The sequence below is a fragment of the Lichenostomus cassidix genome, chromosome 2, assembly GCF_008360975.1.
Source record: "Lichenostomus cassidix isolate B80296 chromosome 2, HeHo_3.0, whole genome shotgun sequence".
Taxonomy (NCBI): Eukaryota; Metazoa; Chordata; class Aves; order Passeriformes; family Meliphagidae; genus Lichenostomus; species Lichenostomus cassidix.
This window is the reverse complement of record NC_139482.1, coordinates 29228694-29252767: the sequence shown is the minus strand read 5'-3', so window position 1 is coordinate 29252767 and position 24074 is coordinate 29228694. Positions and strand designations below refer to the sequence as shown.

Sequence of the window (24074 nt, the reverse complement as noted above, 5' to 3'; positions counted from 1 at the left end):
TGGTGACTTGGGAGGACAAACACCATCGCTCTGAATATGCCCCTCTTCCTGCTTCCCCCAGTTTGTATGGTGAGCATGGCAGATCCCCTAATTCAGCTGGAGTCAGCTGGCTCAGCTCTGTCCCCTCCCGACTTCTCCTGCAGCCCAAGTCTACTTGCTGGCAGGGCAGTGTGAGGGAGCAGCAAAGACCTTGACTCTCTCTGACAGCAACCACAGAAAACCTTATGTTATCAGCACCGTTTTGGCTCCAAATCCAAAGCACAGCACCACACAAGCTACTGTCAAGAAAATCAACTTCACCCAGCCAAACCCAGTAGAGGAAAGCAGTTTTTTATCTCCAGTTTCAGCAGCTAGCTAAGCTCTCTATTACTCAGCCTACTTTATCTCCAATTATTTTCTAGTAGCACCAGCCTATGTGGAGCTTTCATTTATCAGCCCTTTATTTACAGCTAAGACAACAAGTGCAAATCTTTCACAGAAAACTACTTGAGACTAGAGAATGGGGTTGTTTGTAGATGAGAAGTTTTTCTTTTGAACTGGCTGCATTCTGAAGTGATTTAAGAAAACTCCTTCCCTTAAAAGGTTCATGCTTACATCAGATTTCAGTAAAGCCCTGAGACGATTAATGAAGTGATAACACATTGACTATATGGCTGTTTTCACAATTGTGTCACAGCTTATGATTGCTTATTTACAAGCCCAAAAGGGACAAGAGAAGTCAGAACTAAAAGAAATGCTGCAGATGAACACCATGAGAGTACACACTACCTAAAGACTTAAGCAAAAAGACTTTCCAGTCATAAATATCCACTATCTCTGAACCCTGCAGCAGCATCACTGAGAAGCACTTTGGCCAGGACCATGCCCTCATTATTTTCTCAGCTCTTTGGCAATGACAGCATTCTTATCACTTCTACTACCATTACTGCCACTACCAGTCATGATGAGAACTACAAAAGAGGAAAATGCTTGGTAAGGCAGGACAGGTGAGAGAAGCAGGGGTTTCAGCTCATGAGAATCTCTCAGCAAAACCAGAAGGTACTTGCTAATATGTCTTTAGCAAGCTACAAGAACTCTGCCTACTAGAAAACCTCGAGTGGTACCTGGAAAGGGTCCCAGACATGCAATTCAGCATTCCTTCACCACTTCAGTAAGGTATTACTTTCTACTGCAGCATCCAGAAGACAGAGGAAAAACAGATGCAGTGGAGTTGCAGAATTCTCTAGAATCATGTGTCAGTCAGAAAAAGGAAAAAATGTGGTCATATCACTTAGCAGAGGGACAGCACAGACGGAGGCCAGAGCAGCTGGTTATCAGAACCATCTTTACCTACTCAACCCAAAGTACACTTGCTAGAGCTCTGTACTTGATATAAAACGAAGATTGCCTGTGCCATCACGTTTTACAAAGCTGTTTTTATAACACTATTGAAGTAGCATCATTTTCTTAAGCAGATGTATTGATGCTAAGTATAACATCCAGTAAATGGATGTAAGGCGTAACTGCAAGGGTCTACTAATTTGCACACCTAAATGCAAATACGCAGGTTAGTCCAGCCTGCAAGTATCAAGAAATTAGTTTCTGAAACTGAAATTCTTTTTTTTTTTTTTTGCACTCAAGGGATATGCTTTTGATGTTTCCTGTCTCACCTTAACCAAAATTTCAAGAATCATAATACTGAAATGGTCAACTTAATCCTGTTCTTTTAATCCTCTCCTCTAAATACAGATTTTTTTTTTAGGTTTACAGAGGCACCAAGCCAAGCTGAGATACCTAAAAAAGCCTCTTTCCATTTCTTTGAAAAACCTGGGAAATCATTGCTGAAATACACATGATTGTTAGATAACCAGAAGTACACAGGATGGATATGGGGGTTTTAAGAATTCCACTACCATTCAGAAAATCTTCTAAATAATAATGTAAATTAAAGACACTAACACATTCATACTCACTTGTCAGCTACAGCTTTTAAGGTACATTTTTACAGATATCACTTCAAGTTATACAAGCTTTCTCTTTCGTAAGACTTATTTTCATGTAACAGAAAGATACTGTGCAATAGTATCAGGATTTGGTGAATATTTGGATTCACTTTCTCACATGGAGAAGGATAAGATTTTATTGTTTTACAGCCAATTATTTTTATATGATAAAAATGTGTGTGTTTTGAAGGAAGACATTTTTCTAGAAAAACCAACTTGAAGAGAGCATTTCAACACAACTAAGGCCAAATGACATCTAATATGAGCAGTAAGAATGCTGCAAGTAAAATCACTCCATTGATACTGTGCTGCTGTAAATAGCTTCTAGAAAACTTCTGGGTACAATGAAGTCCAAATCTCAAGTAGTCAGGTGAAAATTAAAATGCATCTCCAGAAAACAAACAAAAACAAATCTTTATGTGATGAAAACGTTGCAAGAAGAGAAAGCAACAAAGTTCAATGACAAAACCCACCAAGAATAGGTATAAATAACTTCAAAGTGCGCTAGTTTGGCACGTCAGAACAGTACGGCATTTCTTGTATATTCACACAAGTCAGACTTCCCCAGATAGGCAATACTCTTTACCTCCCAAAAACAGACTCTGTTTTATTGTGTCCTTCAAAATAAGGTTGGGAAAGCAAATCCACACCTCTGATTGGGAATTTCAGTGTTTGTGTGGGTGGATGGGTTTGTTTAACCACAGTCCCAAAGAGACAATCTATTTTTAATATGACAGAAAAACTTTAATCATTCCATAAGATCCACTGATGTATCTTTTGACTACTAAAACAAATTCAAGTTATGAGACATGAGAGTTTTGGAAGTGGTAATATTTTCAATATTTTCACACTGGTGTACATTTACACTCCAGTATCATCTACCATATTTATGAAAACAGATCCACCCAAAACTGAGCACTACAAAAACAACTAGGAAAAAAGTAAAAATTGAAGTAGCCATGTGGTATTATTTTAAGCTTCATTAACCCTCTCCATATGACAACTCTGTGGATTTTTTACTGTAATGTACAAAACACAGAGCCTGTCTGGAGTAGAAAAATGAATTGTTCCTAAAGGCAGCCATGAGATCATCACTGTCCTCTTGACATGCATTGGGAACAGCTGCAGAGCAACTGGGGGAAACAGGACAGCAACTGGGGGAAAAAAGTGCTGGGTACATTATATCACACTTCAGCAAGCCTGAAGGCTCTTAGGGTGTTTCAGCACACGAGTTGGCTCTTACCCTGGATGTCCAGCTATGTGCTCGAGCTGGGCAGGCACAGCAGCAGCTCCCAGAGCAGCTCCAGGAGAAGGCGCTGACTACAGATTCTGAAAACTCGGCTACACCTGAAGAGAAGCAGTTCTATAGCAAGTTGTTGACATTCCTTTGCACTCAGGTTCTGCTTCTCCCCTTTAAAACATTGAGATAATTCCTTCTTCAGGAGCACTGACAGCCTGTGCAAGTCTGAAAGTGCTTTGATGTGCATCTGTTTCAACTTCTTTTTGCTTCCTCTGCTGGACTGAGTAGGGATCTCCCTAGTAAAGGGAGACAGCATGAGAATCTACTTCTGTGTGCCTTCAGACTCCCTGTCCACCTTGCTCAGGTGCTGTATTCCTCAGCAGAGGGCCTTAATACTCTTCCCCTTTTCTTGCTGTAGAGCTCTCTCTCAGGCTACAGCAACTGCCTACCCTGCCAGCAGTAGCAACTGAGTGAAGAATGAATGAAGAAAAGGTGCAGTGCAGATCTGCAATTCAGTGTGATTAGAAACAAATTGAACACTGTGCCCCTTGGGTGTTTAGATGTCTGCTGTCACAGCTGATGTACCACTTCTGTTACAGGCAGCAAGAGGGACCATGCTTTCCTTCAGCTCAGATAATACTTACTATATGAATAAGGTACCATTCTAGCTTGAATTCTTCGTTTTCAAAAAACAAACTACTGGAAACCATTTGTTTTGCTGCTGTTTTTCTTTTTTTTTTTTTTACACATCATTCAATCTCTCATTAAATCAAGACTGTTATCTGGATGACAGAGAAATATACACTGCTGAGTTATTACAACAATGATTTTACACCATCTGAGAAAAATAGCTGTACAACAACTTTCCAGACATAAATTTTCTTACGTCAGAGATGACAGACATTGATTGTGCAAATACCAAACTTCATTCACTTGTCAAGGAAACAGCTTCAAGTTAATCAGCTGCAGATTACATTCTCTTGGTTTTCTTCATTCATTGTTCTCATAACGACAATATCCATTAACATTATCTTTATTCTCAACAAAATTCTAAAGCTACCAGAAAACCAAAACAAACAGGGAAGGGGAGGGGTGAAGACTACAGTAGTCATTAACATACACTTATGTGCACTATAGAAAGTAACATCTTTAGCTTCTATTTTTACCGTAACAGGAAAGTGGCAGACAAAAAAGTTTACTAGAGTACATCCTAAAACCTAAGTAAATCATACCCAACCATCCACCATACATTTTTTATCATTTTAATGAGAATTCATGTGAATTTTTGTAATCAATGAATACAGCAGAAAATACCTCTGAAGTTTTTTTTTTTTACATCAGATAACTCAGTAGTGCTACAAAACTCACTGTATGGAGTTCATCATATCAATTAACAAAGTCTTAAACAGCAGTTCAACTCTGCCCAACTACTGAATGCACCGATCTACTTTAAGATAGAGATTCTTAGAAGAAAAATAGTGGAAATTAAATATGAAAACTACACAACTCTTATGGAACTTGAGTTTTATTTTGGGTACATGTAGAATACCTATTATGGAGAAATACCAAACTATGGAGAATCAGTATTTTTAAGTAGAGGGTGCAGAGAGAAGATTCAGTCCTTTTATAAACTTATCAAATAAATGCACTAGGGTTTGCACGGGGATCCTTTTGGTTCCTGTATCTGTAAGTCAGCCAGACTCCCAGAATCTAAAAATAAAAACCGAAGATATTATTAGGCAGAGGCTCTCTATCCCATCCTCTAGTTCTACAAAATTTGTTTTAAACATGAAATCATGACAAGGAATTTCCAGTATACAAGTTTAGGATATTTTACTGTTGCTAAAATTGTACAACCACACTACATCTTTCTTAATTACAGAAAAGAATGCACCCTCTCTCTCAGGGAAAAATTGTAGCTGGCAACAAAGAGAAAAACAAAACAAAAAAAGGCAAAACCATATTCACAATGCAATAAAAAATTTCCCATAGTTATAGTGAAAGTTAAATTATTCTTCTCCACTTCCCAAATGATAAATACTCATAAACCTGCTTTTAGTCTAATGATAAAAAAATCCTCCAAATTGTTTAATTTAACAGTTACCACTTAACTAAATGGCTATTCTTGTGTATTTTCAAATCTTGCCATTCCCCCCAGCTATGTTCCCCCCTCCCAGCACCTTCACATTTTTATGAGGTCAGAGTGATTCTGTTTAAGTTGCCATATCTCTCTTGTTGCTGTAGTATGTACAAACCTTCTAAAATCTGCACTGAGCAGCAGGAATTTTCACCTGATTTACTCTGGGATTACAAAAGATCTGCTCTGAGGATTTTTAAAGTCCAACTAATAAAGCAAGTTATGTATCATCATATTACTAAAGCAAAGAGTCAAAAGACCTTTTAATCTTAACCTACTGTTTAAAATACAGTTCATTCCTAATGCAACTCTATCTTTGAACTACAGGTGGCACCAGAAAAAAAAAAAATCCTCAGAGACTGTAAGTGTGTAAGAGTGGGGAATAGGTGGGAAGAAGAGGGAAGAAAGGTAAAGCAACGACACTCTTTATTACTGCTGGAGAATGGTGCACTTGAACGGCTAACTTTCTGAAAAGCTTCAACTTTACAGCACCATGTTTAATGCTGAGGTTTGTGGTCTAAGTAACAAAGTTGCAATACAAGCCTTCCTTCTGACAGACTTCAGCAAGCTGATAGCTTTGAAAAATTTGGCATAGTAATTATTTGACTCCTGATACTGGACTGAGGTTTCCTGTAATAAACCTCCTAAAACTGTGTTTCACAAAACAAAGCTTTAAAAGTGGGGAAAAAGAACTCAACTCTCAAATCACCCACTCACCTCTGTGAAACTGAAGAAGAGTCCTATCCCTCCGACAAATCTCAGCACCATTCCAGCATATTCTTCCATTATTGGTGCACATGGTTTACAGTGGCGACTTCTAAAACAATCCTGTAGCAGATACAGAGAATTGCATTCCATTTTCAGATGACACTTTGTTGTTTGAAAGCAGCTAGTTTACTCTAGGAGAGACTGCTACCCATGTAAAAAACTCCAGCAGTTTTAGAAGACTCCAAAAAAGCAAGTATATAAATGACAGTGGAGTACAACTTTTGCAGGGTGCTCTGCGACTCTTTCCAGGAAGTTAAGACCTTAGTGACAACTACCTTACACATCTGTTAAAATGCTGCTTTCTGTAACTATGGAAACAGCTGTACATTTTTGAACACAGTGTGAAAAAGTTATGGTTTTTCATATTTGAAGAACTTACAGAGGCACAGGTTTCATTCGGATAAAAAACTCTGAATCCACAGCAATTCAGATTTCTCTCGATATCTGTTCTTGCGCTGTTGGTGTTATTCCATCCCACTTCTAGGAGTTGACTCTAGAAGCCATAAGCAAATACACATTACATTAATTGAACTGTTTTACACTGCAAATCAATATACAAAGCCAAGTTCATAACGCCCTAACTAAAGTCTTCAGATCTTGATGCTTAAGATGAGGATATATAATATATTAAGAATGACTGGAGTGTCCAAAAAGGCTATGTAACTAATAAAAGAACAGCACCTAACAGCAGCACAGTCATGAGTATAATTCATTTTCTTCCTTCGTTTTTGCTAAACCAAACCAGATCACTAGTAATGGGACATGCAATTAATCTAGCTGGGAATGCCCAGGCTTTTCACAAAAAGCACGCTCACATGCAAAAGCTGATTGTTTAGTCACTGTACCCTTACCCACTTCTTACACAGCAAGAATTGGTTTCCACAGCACATGGAAGACTGTTTTACCTTCACACGTAAGTGCCTAATGTAGTTATGACCTTTCCAGTTACACAAGAACAATTCAGTGACTTTATCAACCTTACACCATGATTACTGTATATTTCATCAGCTTATCTGAAATTGTGGAACACAAGATATATTCAAAATATCATGCTGCTACACCTGTGACCACAAACCTAGAAAGGAAGCTAAAAAATAAAATCAATTTAAAAAAATCTGAAAGCCATTTTAGGACCCAAGTGTATTTCTTTCTAGCTACCAGAGCCAAGCACTGATCAAGATCTAGTCTTTAATAAATAGGATAATGCTGATTTTCTTAAAATATGCTCTCCCCATTTTATGGAGGACTATATACAAAGACTTGTGCCTATGTACATATATATAGTGTCACGCTATAGATTAACTGAGAAGTCAGAAACTTTTCTTACCTGCTGTTCCTCATTTAGTGCCAAACAGGCACAGGAGACAGAAAACTGGACAATAAAGACTAGCAGAAGAATAATCATGTACTGGAAACAATAGTTAAGGATATCCTCTCCAATTTATTTTGCTTTTATAACATCTACACCTAATGGTATTCCTTATTTCATGGGGTAACAGTAAGTCCTTTAAAACAAAAGAACTATGTAAGCAAATTCTGAGTGGATGTGGAAAAGATGACGTAAATAACGTTCCTAAAACTCAATCACAATATATTATCTCTTTCTGGCTACTACTATACATAGCTGCTATTTCCTGGTTAGGTACTCCTTGCCTAGAAAGAAAACATGAGCAGAGAGGTTAATAAAAGGAGCTTTGAGAGAAAAATACCCAGCCAATTTCTCCAGCTTTAGGGACTCATGTTATTTCAATATACTGCACTTAAATAAAGTAGTAAATATTTTTCTGGGTATTGCATATTCGGATTTTTTTTTCAATGACATAGTTCTGTAATTAATTACAAAAATAACTTCAGCCTAGATTCAAAATAAAAAAAGGTAGGAGTTGTTCTTGGAACAGAGCCTCACACACTTTTGGACTAATGCATATGAAAAATGGCATAAAACAAAAAGAATAAACTTTGGTACTAAAGATAATGTTTTGAAAGTTGGGGAAGACTTTCACAATTTGGCTGCTATGTTCAGAGGCAGATACTTACTTCACACAATTAAGCTGTTTGTAAAGTGGAGGTCAGTTCTTATTCACAGAACACAGAAGTTAAACATTAATAGTTCATCTACGTTAGCACCATGTAGGGCTGAGAACACAGTAAGAGGCACCTGTGACACAGTGAGCCACCATAAAAAGCTCTCAAAAAATTAAAATACTCTTATTTTTAAAAAGGGATGTGAATACCTCTATCTTCAGAACACAAGCAATGAACAAAACATGGAAACTGAAATAAAGTTAAATGGGAAGGAAGTCTAATTTAGACTGCACTTGACCCAAGTAAGATCGTGAATTTCTGTTCTGTTTCTGAAGCACCTCCCCCAACAGTCTCAGCTGACAGAGCAGGCTGTTCACATGCTTGAACCAAGCTGCAATCAATGCAGTGCATCAGAAGGATACAAAGAATAGCAATACTTGATGATGTTTCACTGCACCAATCAATCCAACTAAGGCAATAAAGAAGAGGAAGACTCCTACTGCAATTACCACTCCAACAACTCTGAAACTAGAGATGAGGCCAAAGCCGATTCCCCATGCTGCAATTCCAATCAGCAGCAGGCTCACCAGCTGGAGGGAAGAGAAAACACAAAGTTAGACTGCATATTAAAAACAGGCTCACACACAGATTTTTTTTTTCCATTAAAGTTGTTTTTAGAAACATAAAATTTTTTCTTTCTGGTGCAAAGAAGCACAACCCTAAACAAACCAAATCATTGTATAGGTAATTTCAGTTCCAGATGTTTTAAGGCCCACATATTCTTCCACACTGTCAATGTAGAATTGTTACAACCTGATCTACCTATAAGTCAAGTCATGTTGTACTATCTGTGACTGACTAGAGACACTAAACTGTAGATCATAACACAGACAAAAAAAGCTAAAAATCATCAGCTTTAATTCAGAGTGGAATAAGAACAAAAATTTCAGATGTTTTGTGAAACTGTGGCAGTATATTTAAAGCAAATAGAATATACAGCTCCACAGCTATGAATGCGTAAAAAAGGACCCTTTGCCAGAACTTACTGTAATCAGCTGTATTAATTCATCAGAGAAGTTTCTACAGTTGATGATGTAACACAACAGTTAACATGGTCACACAAAAATACCTTTTAGATCCACATTTCAAGGACTTCACGCAGTAAAACAATAAAGGTATCCAGTTTCTACTGCATATTTCTTCAAGAAAATAGTTCTACTATTAAGTCAATCCTATTTCGACACCAAAAACACTTATGCTGTTTCCTTCCTTTTAAACATGGTATTCAGGGAAGGCAGGCAGAATCTGTCCCAGGTAGTGCACAGGGATTTATTGTTTATATGGGCAGGAAGCTCCAGCCTTTCCTGTTTCCATGCCAAAAAATCTCAATCCAAAGAAAAAAAGAAATTCCAACATGAAAAGCTGCAGGGAAATCTGTAATGACGTCCAGCAGGAGGGAAGCAGCAAAGCCAAACCAGATGTCCAAGGCACAAGGTGCCCAAGACCCTCTGGTTTGAAACAGACCAATGTGTAACATTATCGCTCATTACATTCTCTGTTAAAGGACACCAATTCAACATGCAAGTTTTAACTTTCCAAAACTCTGATCTCACAAAAAAAAAAATACCCAGTTGTATAGCTATTTAAAAAAGCTCCTAAACCAACAAAATCAAGCAGTAAGCACTTAGTCTAGTCCAACTACTTGGCTTTATTTGACAACAGATATATTGCAAACACTTAGACTTGCTCACCAGTTTCCATTCAAACAAAGCATATTCTCATGACATTTTACTGCTTACCCAGAGGCGGAGAGGATTTAAAAAAAAAAAAAAAAAAAAAAAAACCCAACCAAAAAACCAAAAGGTAATTTCCAACTTATCATTTTAGTATGCTTACCGTACAGCTGGTCATTCTTGATGGTTTTAATGCCGAATACCTCTGCACATTTTTTTTCCATTTAAGTATGTTTGGGAGGACTAACCTATGTAATGCTGCTTTTGAAACATGGAAATCTAAGATAACATCAAGAAAGCTAGTAAAACTAGTAGAGATGGCTCATCAAGATCAAAACACAGCAGGTGGATTTTGTTTTGTGTTCACAGAGGAGCACATCACAAAAAACTTTTTACCAAAAGCCAGTAATCCACACAAGAAACTTAAGAGCCCTTGAAAAACAAAAGCAGGGTATTTGTCATACCTACAGTTCTCTCTTTAAACACAAAGAGACATCAAACAGATATAAAATTCAAAGGAATTGTTCAATACCAGCAAATTTTTAGGATTATTTCACATTTGTCTTTGTTCCTCTTAAAGAAAAAGCCTAAATTACCACATTTATTAAACCAAAACAACAGGCCAAGGTGTCATGAATCAAAATTACAGAGAGGACTGAAGAAAAAAAATAAAACAAAACAAAAAGCTTTGGCTCTAACACAGACAAATTTTCTGAATCCACGCTGCACAAGGCTGTAAATTTCCTGATACCAGTACATTAAAAGCCAGCCATGCTAATCAGACAGTTAACTGGAAGACCTAACTTTTCTGATCTATGTCAACTTCACTGTCTCATTCCACTGGGAAGATTTCTTTTTCCATGTAAGTGCCAGAAGCGAGTAACAGAAGAAACCCCATAGCCCAATTTCCAATCAAAAAGTGCTGTCTGCCATCCCATGCTCTGCAGCAGCTTCTAAGCACTGAACTCACATTGCCACCACACAGGTCTTAAAAAAAGTCCCACGGGCAATGTCAAATTTCAATTCACTTCACAAAGAAGAGCTGATGAAACTTAACTTCTAATGATTTTCACCAATACTCTTCTGTCTGAGTTGAGTGCAGATCTTTACTTTCACCAATCTGTCTCCAGGATACCAAAATCTGTATCTGTTCAGCTGTTTGCTCATTTCATAAGAGGTCCAAAAGCATTAGATGAAATTAGCTTTGTTCTTAAAATACTGAAATCAAGACAAGAGACAAAATCTGTGCCTCTCACACTTACTGGATAAACACAGTCTGTGAGCTGCAGGGTACCAGCTGCTTCTTGCTGCCATTACTGATCTCATCTTAGATTAATCTGATGATATATGCATGAAATTAGTTGCATGACACTAGAAGTTATTACCCTGACAGCCTGGCACAAAAAGCTTTTCTGCTAGAAACAGCCATGCATTCAATCTGGAACAGCTCTGGTTTTCAATCAAGTGGGGGGAAAAAAAGCCTCCCTGGCTTTTAAACCCATTATTGAACTCCAGATATACAGGAAATAACGTAAAATAGCTTAGTTTCCCACTTGATCACACTCAAGTTTGAGAGCCATCAATCTCATTTTCAAGTGTGATCTCCATAATGCCAAGGCTCTATTTTCTTTCACTTGATAAAACTGTCCATTGTCCAATGCCATAAAAGATCTGGAAATTCAGTGTGATCACAGATCCATGCTACTGAGCTCTGGTTGACCAACTACATGAAAATGCTGTAACCAGTCAGGCAGATGCATGATTTGGATCAAAATCATTACTGGTTACTCCTATCTTGCCACTTGAAATCATGGAAAATTTACTCTGTTTCAAAACTTAAATGGAGATTACAGGTTTACAAATCATTCCAGAAAGAGATTTAGTATTAAGTTTCTGACTCCTCCACATGTTTACTGAAAGATTAAATTATGGTTATTTCTTCAGATCCAGGTTTGGCATGGACTATCTGAGTGAGAGCAATAACTCTATATATAGTTTTATAGTGCCATAATGCAAAAAACTATAGTAAAAGCATACTGCTACAAAAAGGAAAAATTACTTAAGCTGTTTTGAGACGAGGTTTTACAAGTCTGTAAAACAATGCAAGGCTCATAGTGTTAGGCACTGTTTAGCCACTAGAAATGACTACTCAACAGTGCTTATTCCAGTGTTTTGAGATAAAAGGATTTAAAAGCAATAGTTCTAGAATTGAAGCTGCTATGACTTAATAGTAAAATGTACCTGAAACAAACGTTGTGACCCTAACCACTTTAAATGAGTAACATGTACATTCTAAACATACAAGCCTCACCTACTGCAAAAAGGCCATGTATTTCTGTTAAATAAACGAAGAAGGATTCTCTATGGAACTTCTGAATGTCACATTTTATTTTACTAAGACCACATTTCACAGCAGCAGAAGTCTCCCAAAGAAAACAGTACCATCCTTGGAATTACCTTGAACAACCTGTGAAACTTCATTTTACCTTTATGAATTTACTTACACAAAGCTACTTTTGGTCACTAACACTTCAAATATTTGCTTGATGTATCTACCAGAAATATCTGAAATCACAGCCCAATTTTTAGTGATTAGGGCTAATCCAGTTTCCCAGGAAGGTTGGAGAAATGGTCTGTTAGATTGATTGGCCACAGGCCAGACTGCTAAACTTGAAGGGCAGTAATGGATGGCCCAGCCTCCAGCAGGTAAGCACCACCACATAGGCTGATAATGGAGCCAATATCATACAGTATCTTCATTAACAATCCTAATGTAAGAGAAAAGGGATCCACAGAAAATTTGGGGATGATACTAAACAAGGAAGAGTGGTTCACTCTCCAAACAGAGATTTAACTCAGATATACCTTGATAAACTTGAGGAATAAGCCAACAGGAACACTGCAAAGTGAAAAATCGTGTTCCTGGGTGCTTCAGTGGAGCCTGGGATCAGACCAGTTGAACAACAGCCTTACTGAGATGGATGGAGATCACACTGTTTGCCAGGCTGAATACAAGCCAAGAGTCAACTCTCACTGCAAACAGGGAAAGCCAAGAGGAGTGCAATTAAAGGAAACAAAATGTTGGTGAGACTGAAGCTCAAATATTGTGTTCTATTTCAAGTCCCCCAGGTTAAAATGGAATTTGAGAACCTGGTAAGAGTCAGTAAAACAGTCTGGAGGCTTGAGGACGAAATTTTTGAGAAGAGGTGATGGAACTGGGTTTGTTAAGTATGACAAAGAGGCTGCCTAGGGGTAATCAAATCGTAACTAAAGCTGAAGGCACATTACATAAACATGGAGTCAAACTCTTCTGGGTATCACAAGTAAGAGGTTCAGACTGGCCAGCAGAAAACACATCTGCAAGGCGGTTTGGTGCCTTAGTCAGACAGGTGATGCTCTTTGTTCTCAGGGCTCTACAAGACTCTGCAGACTAAGCCACAGCTGGTGAGCCACTATTATTGGTAATCCTGCTCTGAGCAGACACCCTCGACTGTTGAGCCCCAAAAGTGCCTGCCAACCAACACTCTCACACACCACAGCCAGCACTTTCACCATGCCACTCTCCACACCAAAAAGCAAAGTTTTAACAGTTAGGTAAGAGATGGATTTAGCACTGACCAAGGACTTTTCTGCACCCTTTACCTCACTACATAGCTTCTAAACCATCTATCAACAAAACACCTTCTTACAAGCAGTAAGGAAGTCTCTCAATAAAAGAGCACCAAATGATTTTTCAGAAGTACTTACACAGCTTCAAAAATACAAGTCTTGCTCTCAGAAGTGATTTAAAAGGTCACATTCACTTAAGGCATGTTCACATAAAAGCCAACAGGCTTTAAGAACAAAGAATTTATAACAACCTCAAACTGGAGTAATTTGTGTACAGAATGATGCTACAAGGACACACTGTTCACAAATCAGCAAAATAATACAAAGCCACGGAAAGTGTGTACAAAGGGTGACAGTATTGTATATTTAATATCTTCATTTACTATATATTATCTTCCCCATCATTACAAACCCTAGCTATCTTACTTAAAAGGCAAACAAATACAGGCTTAGCATAATTCAATATATAAACTCGCAATTTTCAAATTAAGTAACCGCTTTACCAGAACAAACCTACAGGTAGCACAAATCCTCAGTGAAGATCAATGGTTTTCCCAATGAGATAAGAGTATTTCTACTTTGGAGCCAAAAAAAAGGAAAAAAAAAAAAATCAAGCAGATTGTCAGCAGACAAAACACTACTCAAATGTCAGTATCTGTATATGGAAGATTTTAGGGAAGACTGAAGTTCAAGACCAGTGGAATAAATCATACTCCAGTTTAGGTGACTTCCCTTTTTTTACAAAAATACATACACACATTTGAACTTCAGAGATGTTCCAAAAATAACAGTGTCTCTAACAAATCTCCTAATTTGCTCTTTTCTTTAAATCCAAGTTCTCTTGTGCACAAAGCTGCTCATTTCCCTCGTTCCTGTACTGGAAAAACCACAATTCTCTCCACAAGTACCCCTTGTGTACTTATGTACAAGCTTATAGTCTACATTACAAAAAAGAAACAAAAATACTGACAAACTATTTCTCTATACAATGTCACTGAGAAAATTCAAATGCTAAAACCACTTCCTCCTTCCTACAACAGCAAGCCACCAGCAATCTCCTGTCTTGACTAACTGGAAACTTTTTGTATTTCCACTAACTTGGACTGCTGGCTAGGACGGAAGTCATATGCAGAAGTTAGTATTCTCACTGCTTCCTTATCCCCTCAGTACAAACAGGAGTTGATAAAAACTGCATTTCAGGATTTAAATTTCATGAAATACTGACTCACCATTCCCAGGTAAAGAGATTATATAGCATTTATACTTGTATCAGCCAGGGAAATGTTTACAGAATAGCTGTCACGGTGGATATGGAAGAGGAACTAAAAGCAGACAGATTACACAAATTATGAAATACATCCTCCCTAACCTCTCTCTTCACATCTAAATTCATATTCTACTACTTTTAAGGGTGCTTTAAAATTTAAATGTCAAATGGCATATATACTGAAGGTAGAGGTTTCCACTGCTCTCCCCTTGGCCAACCATTTCTGCACAGCCACAGAGAATCTAGAAGACAATTCTGCTTCCAGCCACTTCATTTAAAAGCACTATGTTAAAACAACAGGTGATACATAGTGCTGCACCTTTAGCAAGTTTAAGCTAAATTGGTTTCTATCACAGCTGTAAGCAACTTTATTTTCTTACAGTACTACTTCAGCTTTACTGAGAGCAAAAGAAAGCTCTGGGTTACTCCAAAGGATTTCTAACAGAGAGCAAAATCTTCCACCCTTACGTGACTTACTTAAATGAAGAGTGATCAGTAGTCTGATTACGGAACAACCTTGATACACATAGTGTGGAACAAGCAATGTATGTGAAAGGCAGCATTCCTGACTCTTATCACAAAAGCCTGTTCTTTAGGTTTCAGGCCTAGTAAAGAGTTATTCATCTTATTGGCCATGTAACAAACTATTTACACACTGAAATGTCAGTGAGATTTAACCCCTGCTTAACAGTCTCTGGTCTTTGGAATTTGAAGCTTTCTGCTGTGCAGCAGGAACAATTATGTTCTAAAATGTTTACTTTTACTTGCATGTTTGTTCACTGTTTTTTAAGAGGTAGCAAAATGTTTTCACACAGCCTGGTGAGCCCACTGATCTTTCTTCCACACATCCTATCTCCTTCAACAAAAAAAAAAAGTGTAAAAAACCCCACAACTAATGATGTAAGCCACAAGGCTACTACAGGGCATTCAGAGGGGTTCTCAATAATTGTGCTGGTTTTAATGTGTCCATCTGCACCGCCAGGATGGCTGAAAAGATCAGCAGTATCAAAATACACCATGTTCCATATACCCTCCTCCTCTGTGCCCTGTCATTCTCCTGCTCTTTCCCTAAGGACAGGCTGCCTTCCCAGCTCTAAATGCCACTGCACAGTCTGCCCAAAATAAGTGAGGAATCAAAACCCACTGCCTGCTGGTCTACAGACCCAGCACACATCTCAATTCTGACCCACCACCACAAACTGCTGCCACTTTGGCTATAAACTGACACACAATATGGCCAAGGGCCTTCCCAAGCCCTGGCTAAGTATCTTCAGATATCTATCTGAACTTTTGCTGTACTCTTGTGTGTTCTCAAGCATGAGAATAGAAATGCCAATGAAAACAAAAAAGGCACATGACTGACATGACCAACATTACCTTCCTTGACCAATACCTGGAAGCTTCTGTATCAGTTTTATTTACATGTCAAGACTAGACAGCACAGCTTCTACTGCTGTCTTCAAAATGTCCTTGAGAACAGCAGAAATGGCTCCAAGGCAACCTGTCCTATTTGCTGAGCATCCAGTTGTGATAATGAGGTAGACCAGCACAACACAGGCTGGTGCTGGGGCAAACTCCTGATGCTGCATGCCTAAATGCTGACCAGAGACTGTCAGAGCAAACAGCTGACTATTTACTTCTTACAGCTGAAATCAAACTGAGGACAAACCAAAATGGAACTGCACTCAGAGATCACAGACTCACTCACCACTGTTAAAGAAATTGCCACTTGGGGCAAGAACTCAGCTTCTCTAACTCCTGCCTGCTTGTACCTGGCTGCTTGTAGCCACCACGACAGTCAGGAAGTATCAGAGAACACGGAAGACACATTGCCTTTCCCTAGGAAAATCCAGATGTTCGCCCTGACTCTAAACCCAAGTTTCCCCTAGGAAGCAAAAAGATGACACAGACAGATTTGCATGGAAGATGCAACATGGTGACTCCTCTGCGTCAGGAACTCTGCACGTAAGACAAACATTATTATAAAATACCTTACAAACGAAAAACCTTTTTAAAACATTCAAGGCCAGGTTGGATGAGGCTTTGAACAACCTGGTCTAGCGGTAGCTGTCCCTGTCCATGGCAGAGCGATTGGACCTACATGATTTTTAAGGTCCCTTCCAACCCAAACCATTCTATGCTATACCAAGCACACATTGCCCAAATCTGAGAATTTCTATACTTATCTTTGCATACTTCCATAATACAGGGAAAGCAAGTTTGATAAAGAGGGCAGAACGCAGAAATGCACTTTCAATAATTACGGCACCCAGAGAACAAGAAACAGTGATAGCAAAAACAAAACAAAACAAGCCCAAAAACCTCTTTCAAACACGCTTTGAAAATGGATGCAAAACCAGGACACTCAATAAGGAATCAAAAGAGTGGTTCAGAGAACAAAGTAATTAAAAAAGTAAATTATTTTGATTATGTACTTTCTAGTGTTAAATGTGGATGCTTTTATGGAATAAACTTTGTGCCACTAAAGAATACACACTTCTAATGGAAAAGGTACTGTATATTTTACCTGAAATCAAATGGCTGCTCTAGGGGTAAGAGAAACAGCCTGCTCATCAAAACAAATGTGAGATATTTACATGCTGCCAAAAAACATTTCATGTTTCCTGCTGCATCAATAATTAAGTAGCTGTTTGCGTGACAAAACCAGCACACACCACCCAAATGAACTGTCAATATTTTTTTTTTTAAATTTGAATATTTATTCTCATGGCTCACCTACCACTTCAACCTTCCACTACTAGTGAAAGAAGAACTTCCTTTTCCTCTCCGAAAATCTGATTTGAACAAAGGTATCAACTGTTTGCACTTCAACACAATTACTGAAGGCTTCCTTGGAAGGAACACTTAAGTTTTAAGTTACAAACACATCCCTGAATTTGGAATAATTCTGTGGACAGGCACCTTAAACAGTTTGTATGGATTTGTCATTCAACAGGAAATATAAATATGACTGACTAAATAAAAATTAAACAGGCCAGATACACAAAATTAGCATTTTAAAGGTCCTTGTATTCAGTTCTTCCATATAAGGCTTTATTCTGACAATATACATCATTATATACCCAGAGTCAATAAATAGTCTCAATTATTTTTTTCTACTCTACCCACAAGGAACCATACTGAAGTCAGCAAGACTCAGCATAGATGCCAGAATTACTCATATAAAATAGATTTAAAAATAGAATCAGGGCCTAAGGACATTAACTTAGTCCAGAGAAGAACCAAAAGTCATCAGCAAAGTAGCATCTGAAAAGAACATTAAGTGAGCAATTAGGTTAGTGGGTTTCTGGTTTCTTGCCTTAAACCAGTTACTGATTTATTACTGCCAGGACACATATTTTTCTTGATGTACTACTACAAAAATTAAAAAAGGCAGTATTAAAAAAATAAATTAAGCTCCAATATAATATTCTACCTTGGAACGTTTTTTCAAAAGGCAGCATATAAACTGAAACCTCCAGTATACACTTCTGAGGGTTAATTCATTCCAAGCATGTCATATAGACACATCAGTGCTGGCTACAAAAACATCCAAGAAGTGTTGCCTATCCCTTTTTACCTCCACTACTCCCTTCTGACCACTTATTAGTAAATCAACAATATTTTCAGAAGATTATTATTAAGTTATTGCTCTGATTGTCTTCTGTATTTTTTTCCAGCTGGGAGAAAATAAATCCATCATTCACTGTGCTGCTCCAACCCTTGTTTTTCAGGTTTCTGTCTAACCAAGGAACAGACAAGCCCACACATTTTACTAGACCAACTCCACCAGGCCAACTAAGCACCTTAAGTGTTATTTCTCCAACTAAAAATTCAAAATCATTAAGTCTTGTAACTTGTCTATAATTAATAAACAATACTAGCAATAACAATTGGGTATTCTTGTAACTATCATTTAAAGACGTCATTCCTTCCCTTCAGCAAAAACATGTTCTGTATAGGTCAAATGACAGAAGACCAAGAGATACCCACAAAGTAAACTCTACTCAAGGAGTCATCAGAGGAGAGATTAAGGTTGTAAATACAGTACCACAGACAGAACTACAGAAGTCCAAAAGTTCAACCCACCATTGCTGAGGCCAATTATGCCCAAAAGACCTACCAGACTCATTACACCTGGTTGATATACAGCTATATGGCTGTAGAAATAAAGGATGGACTCTTCAGACAATAAAAAACCTGCTCTCCACATGACATCACAATAAGATTTGTTCATGTATTCTATGAGAAAGATTCAGATTTCTCTCCATCATTCAAGGAATAATAGCAATAATAACAAAAGAAATCTAACATCAACTGAGAAGTGAAATTGGGATGGGATAATGCACTCATAGCCCACCTTCCAGGACAGGAAAATCCCATGAAAAGTTGGCCACAATGACCCTTTCAACCTGAGCTGTTCCATGATTCCAACTTAGCTGCATCATGACACTCTACATACACTGAACTTACCTTCAACTACAGATACCAAATGAGGCAATGCCTATCTGCTCCCCTCTATTCTGGCAGGGTGCAGCCCAACAACATGAGGCATCAAAGATCCAGGCTGACTTTCACGGTGGGTAGGCTGGGCTGCCTAAGCATGCTCCAGACTTTTTCAGGGATGTATTTCACTTCTCAAGCTCCTCCAAGGGAGGAGACCAAGTAATAGTGCAGCCTCTCTTATATAAAGGTTTTTCTTCTGCTCTTTTCTGAGGAAAGATGGGGGGAGGTTGGGTCACCTCGTACACCAAAGAATATAACTACAACCAACTCTAGCTTCGGCACAGGCATTTCCACATCCCTTCGTGCTCCATCCTAGTGAGCACCCTCAGGTCCAGTAACTGCCAGCTGTGGGAACTGTTTGTTCTGATGAACAGCATTAGACCTGCTCGTTCTCCCGTCCTGCCTTCAGCAGAGATCAGGCAGTGCTTTTGGAAAAGCACGGACACAGCTGCCCACAAGCACTGGCTGACCCCCATTTCAGCCTGCTGGAAGTCATCCCCAAGCACAGTTGTTAACTTGAAACATTAGAGGACATCCTACCTCTCCAGATGTGCTGTAAGAGGAAGCCATTACACTTACTCCCGTTTCTTGCTATTTCTGTGCCATTTAAAAATAGATCGCGAGAAAAAAAATCCCATAGCTACACCACAATTGGAGATCTTATTGTTCTCCGTTGAAAACAATCCTTCCAACATGCTGGAATAAAATAAGGCACCTGCCTGGAGCTCCCCAGAAAAGTAATTTATTTCAGTTTAGCATCGTACTCTTTTCCCCCCGCAGGTATGCTCCCATCCCCCGAGGCAACCAGACTTTGTAACTCCCTGGTCCATCCAGGGAACACCGGGGGGTGCTGGGGGCCTCGTCACCGACCCAACTGCAGTTATTTGGGCGCTGACCCTCGGCTGAGAAATAACAAAACAAACCCTTCCCGGCTTCACGCCTGGATTGGCGCAGCGCCCTTTCCAGCCGGAGAGAAAGGGCACCGGCGGGCCGCTCCTTCGGCGGATGAGACAGCCTCGGGCAGCGCTCCCGAGCCGCCCTGGATTTTGATCCCGAGGAGCCACGTCCGCGCGGTGACAAAGCTCGGCCTAACCGCTGTCACCCCCTCACCCTGCCCACCCATCCTCCCGAGCCGGAAGCCGCGACCGCCCGGGGGCCGCAGCGCCGAGCCCCCCCACCCCGCAGCGACAGCCGCAGCCCGCCGGCAGGAACGCAGCGAGCGCGGCCACCCCGCCACCTCCCCTCCCCAGCCCACCCCAGCCGGCGGCGGGACCGGCGGGGCTCGGCAGAGCCCTGGGCCGGGCCGCGCTGGGCGGGCACGCACCGTGTAGAGCAGGTTGAGGGCGCACAGGCAGTTCTTGGAGCAGGCGAAGCCCCCGCACGCCATCGCTCCGCCACCGCCGCCCCGCGCGGCAGCCGCTCCGCCAGGAGGCCGCGGCCCCGCCCCCGGCCGCGCGCGGGTGCGGCCGCAGCAGGTGAGCCGCGCCCGCTGATTGGCCGCCGCGGGGCGCAAAGGTAAATGTATGCAAATGAGGGCTGTGACGTCAGCGCCGCCCGCCGCTAGCCGGCCTGGCCGCGCCCCGCGCGCGCCGCTCGCCGTTCCCCGCGGCTGTGAGGGCGGAGCGAGGCCTCGGCCCGGCCCGGCCCTGTGTGTCCTGCTCTGCCTGCCCTGCCCTATCTGCCCTGCCCTATCTGCCCTGCCCTATCTGCCCTGCCCGGCTCCCCGCTGCTCCCCGCGCATCCCTGCCATCGCTGCCCTGCGTAATCCCAAGCTAACACCCAGGATTTCCTTGCGCAGACCGTGAAAGTATTCGGCGCAGCGGTAGTTTTACCGTAGAATCATCATAGAATCATCAAGGTTGCAAGAGACCATCAAGTCCAACCGTCAACCCAGCACTACCACTGTCCACTTATTTCTGGTTTTAACATTTTTATTTAATTTTTTTTTTACTCTCATGTTTCCACTGTGCCTCCTTACCTATTTACATCTATGTATTTCCTTAGTTTGAGGGTTAGATGTTTTCAGTTACAATTATTCTCCTTTACAAAAGCCTCCACCTGTATCGATAATTTCCCGCTGTTCAGTACCTGGTTTTATTAAATGTTTGCACTTGGTTTAAATGGTGTCCTGGCTCACGAGAACAGTCCCAAATTCTGTTTTCACAGTCCCCATGGGCTGGGCTCTGCCGAATGATGCTTTATAATAAATACAACAAATCTAATAACTGCCAGCTATTCCAGGGTGGACACGCATTGCTGGATTAGTGTCCAAGATCGTTTCTTATCTTTGTGCTGGGCTTCACAGAGAGACAAAGGCTAGCTTGTTCCTCCCTCAGGATGTCTGTACGGGTACATGGCACAGTAGTTTGGCTTTATCGGGGTTTGATGCTGAGAAGTTGTGAGGGTCAGTTCCTAGTAAGCAAAGGAAGCTGGAGCTACTTTCTGATGAATTCACAGCAATTCTTAATAGGAAATTGTCATCAAAACATTTCAGGGAGGAAATTCCAAAACTGTTTTGTTTTCTGTAATTTGGCTGGCCTTCATCTGCTAAGGGAAGCCCCAGCAGGAGAATAATCCTTGCCAGCAGTCAGACGTTGAGCAGCAGCATGCTTTGTCTTTCCTAGTCTGTCACTCAGATCTTTTCTTTTTAGTTTTAAACGTATTTTCTCCATGTGTTTTGATATTTTGCCAGACTTCTCCAATTAAATATAATACACTTTTTTTTTTTTCTCATGCAATAACAAAGACTGGTTGCTTTTCTACCACTTTTCTACCTTTCAGCTGCTAGACAGGCAACCACTTAAAATTCTCCAATATTTGTGACTACAAATTGAATCTGAATACTCAACAGCTGCTGAAGTTTTACGTTTGTTTCTAAACTTGACATCCCTTCTGCTGGAGCTTCATGGAATGACAGGAAGAGTTAAAAATCTGTTGGGATTTTTTTTCTGTGATAATTAAACAGACAATGTTGTGGTTAATTTCATCTATTGTGAATGCAGATTTACTGACTGGAGCTGCTGTCTTTACTGCGCCATGCTTCTGATTTTTTGGTTTATGCTTCTGGCAGAGCATAAACTCAGTATAAAGTCACTTGTTTCAGTGCAATTTTGCTGGCAGCTTATAATTTTATTGTAAAGACTGGTTTCAGAAATTGTCCACTTGATAGGAAAGTGTATTTTGGATGTATGCCCTTTCCTGTACACAAGCAGCCATCAGCATATCAAATGTTTTTGTTGGATTTTGTTGCAAATGCTAACATCTAAAGTTACTGTGCCATTGTTGCTTTGGTTATAGCGCTGAATTATTCAATATGATCATCCACTGCCCTTCTTTTAAGAAGATCTCTTTCACTATTAATTATTAAAAGCTGTACCTCCACTTTCTTAATTAACGCTGGTGTTTCTTATATAAAGGTCCTACAGCCTGTTGTGGGTAAGGAGTGCCTTTTACATGTTCACTGCTTCATGTTCAGGTAGGCATCTAACCATGTCTGATGCAACTTGGTTCATACCCACCTCTGGCCATAAACTCTGGGGCATAGTTCAGCTGATGTAAGCACTCAAAGGCTCCAATTAAGCAAATATTTGCTATGACAAATATAGAAGAGGTCCTTTCCCCACCCCTCTTCCAATTTTGTTCACAAGCTATAGTACAAACTTGGAAAAACATGGTTTGGATTCAGAATAACACTTTTGCTGATGCAGCAGTTGGCTGTGCTGATGTCTGTAATTTCTGGTTGTGGTCAGGAGTGTGTCTGCTCCCTTTTCATACCAGGCTTCAGCACTTAGCTTGTATGCTGGAATTAACTCAGTTGACTTAATTCTTTGAACTTGTAATTTTTTAGTTATGAAAATACTCTCCTGGAGTAGGAGGGAAATCTGTCCCTCTTCATAGGGCAAATATAGATGGTGATACTTTGATTTTTTTTTTTTTTTTAAGGTTGTTTAAGTAGCTGGTCCAAGTGGGAGTCCTAGGTATTTGTCTTCTAGCCTTTGTCCCTATAGGGGATAAATTCTGCACTCCCATCTTTTACACAAATCCAGAGCTGTCAGACATAACCAAGAGCAGAATACTCCTTTTCCTTTTCTTCCCTCACTTTTTTGTCTTTCTGTTGCTTATTCTCCACTTCCTTGCATGGTCTTTGTCCTCCTGCCCTTCTATGGTGTGTTTCAATGGCATTGCTGGCAACAGGAGGAGCTACAAACAGCCTGAATTAGTCTTTCTTTCATGGGAAACTGCAATGGGGGGAGGAGTGTACTGGGCACTTGTAATGCTGCTGACGTGCACTTGCAAGACAGTACAAAAAGTAAGTGCCTCTGGAAAGGGAGAGGGGAGTGGAAACAAAGAGTTACTGGGGCTCAGGGCTGGCACACTTCTTACTTAAAATGAAGCTGTTTGGGTAGTTTACTCTTCATTTCCCAATAAACTCACATCAGCTGGATCGTTTTCTGGAGGATTGCTGCGTGGACCCTTTTACTGTAACACACTAAATGAATACTCAGTTTGTAGGCAAATCTCTTCTGTTTCTGTAGGCTGTGACCCAACATAGGTACTGCTGGTTTTTGTTATCTATTGTGTACCTGAAATCTAACGTTCTGTGACACTTCTGAGGCACAGATTTGAAAAGTGAAGGCCCAAGTATGTACAAAGTTCTCCTAAATTATATACTATTGTCTTAAAATTAAGACAGTGTGACCTTTTTTCTTACTCTCTACGATTAAGGAGTGTCTAAAATCGTTTGAGTGAAATGTTGTTTGCAGGAATTGATTTTTATCACTTTATTTTTCCCAGGTTTACAATGAGT

The 24074-nt window shown here is 40.0% G+C and overlaps 1 protein-coding gene across 1 annotated transcript; it reads right to left on the bottom strand.

The window, feature by feature from the left end:
* Positions 1-3946: 3946 nt before the first annotated feature.
* On the bottom strand, positions 3947-20749 carry TSPAN13 (tetraspanin 13). Its single transcript, XM_085050853.1, has 6 exons — positions 20592-20749; positions 8575-8742; positions 7455-7535; positions 6507-6620; positions 6077-6187; positions 3947-4932 (listed from the first exon to the last, which is right to left on the bottom strand). The coding sequence occupies exons 1-6, from the start codon at positions 20652-20654 to the stop codon at positions 4858-4860; spliced, it is 612 nt and encodes a 203-aa protein (XP_084906979.1). The 5' UTR covers positions 20655-20749; the 3' UTR covers positions 3947-4857.
* Between the last annotated feature and the right edge of the window lie 3325 nt (positions 20750-24074).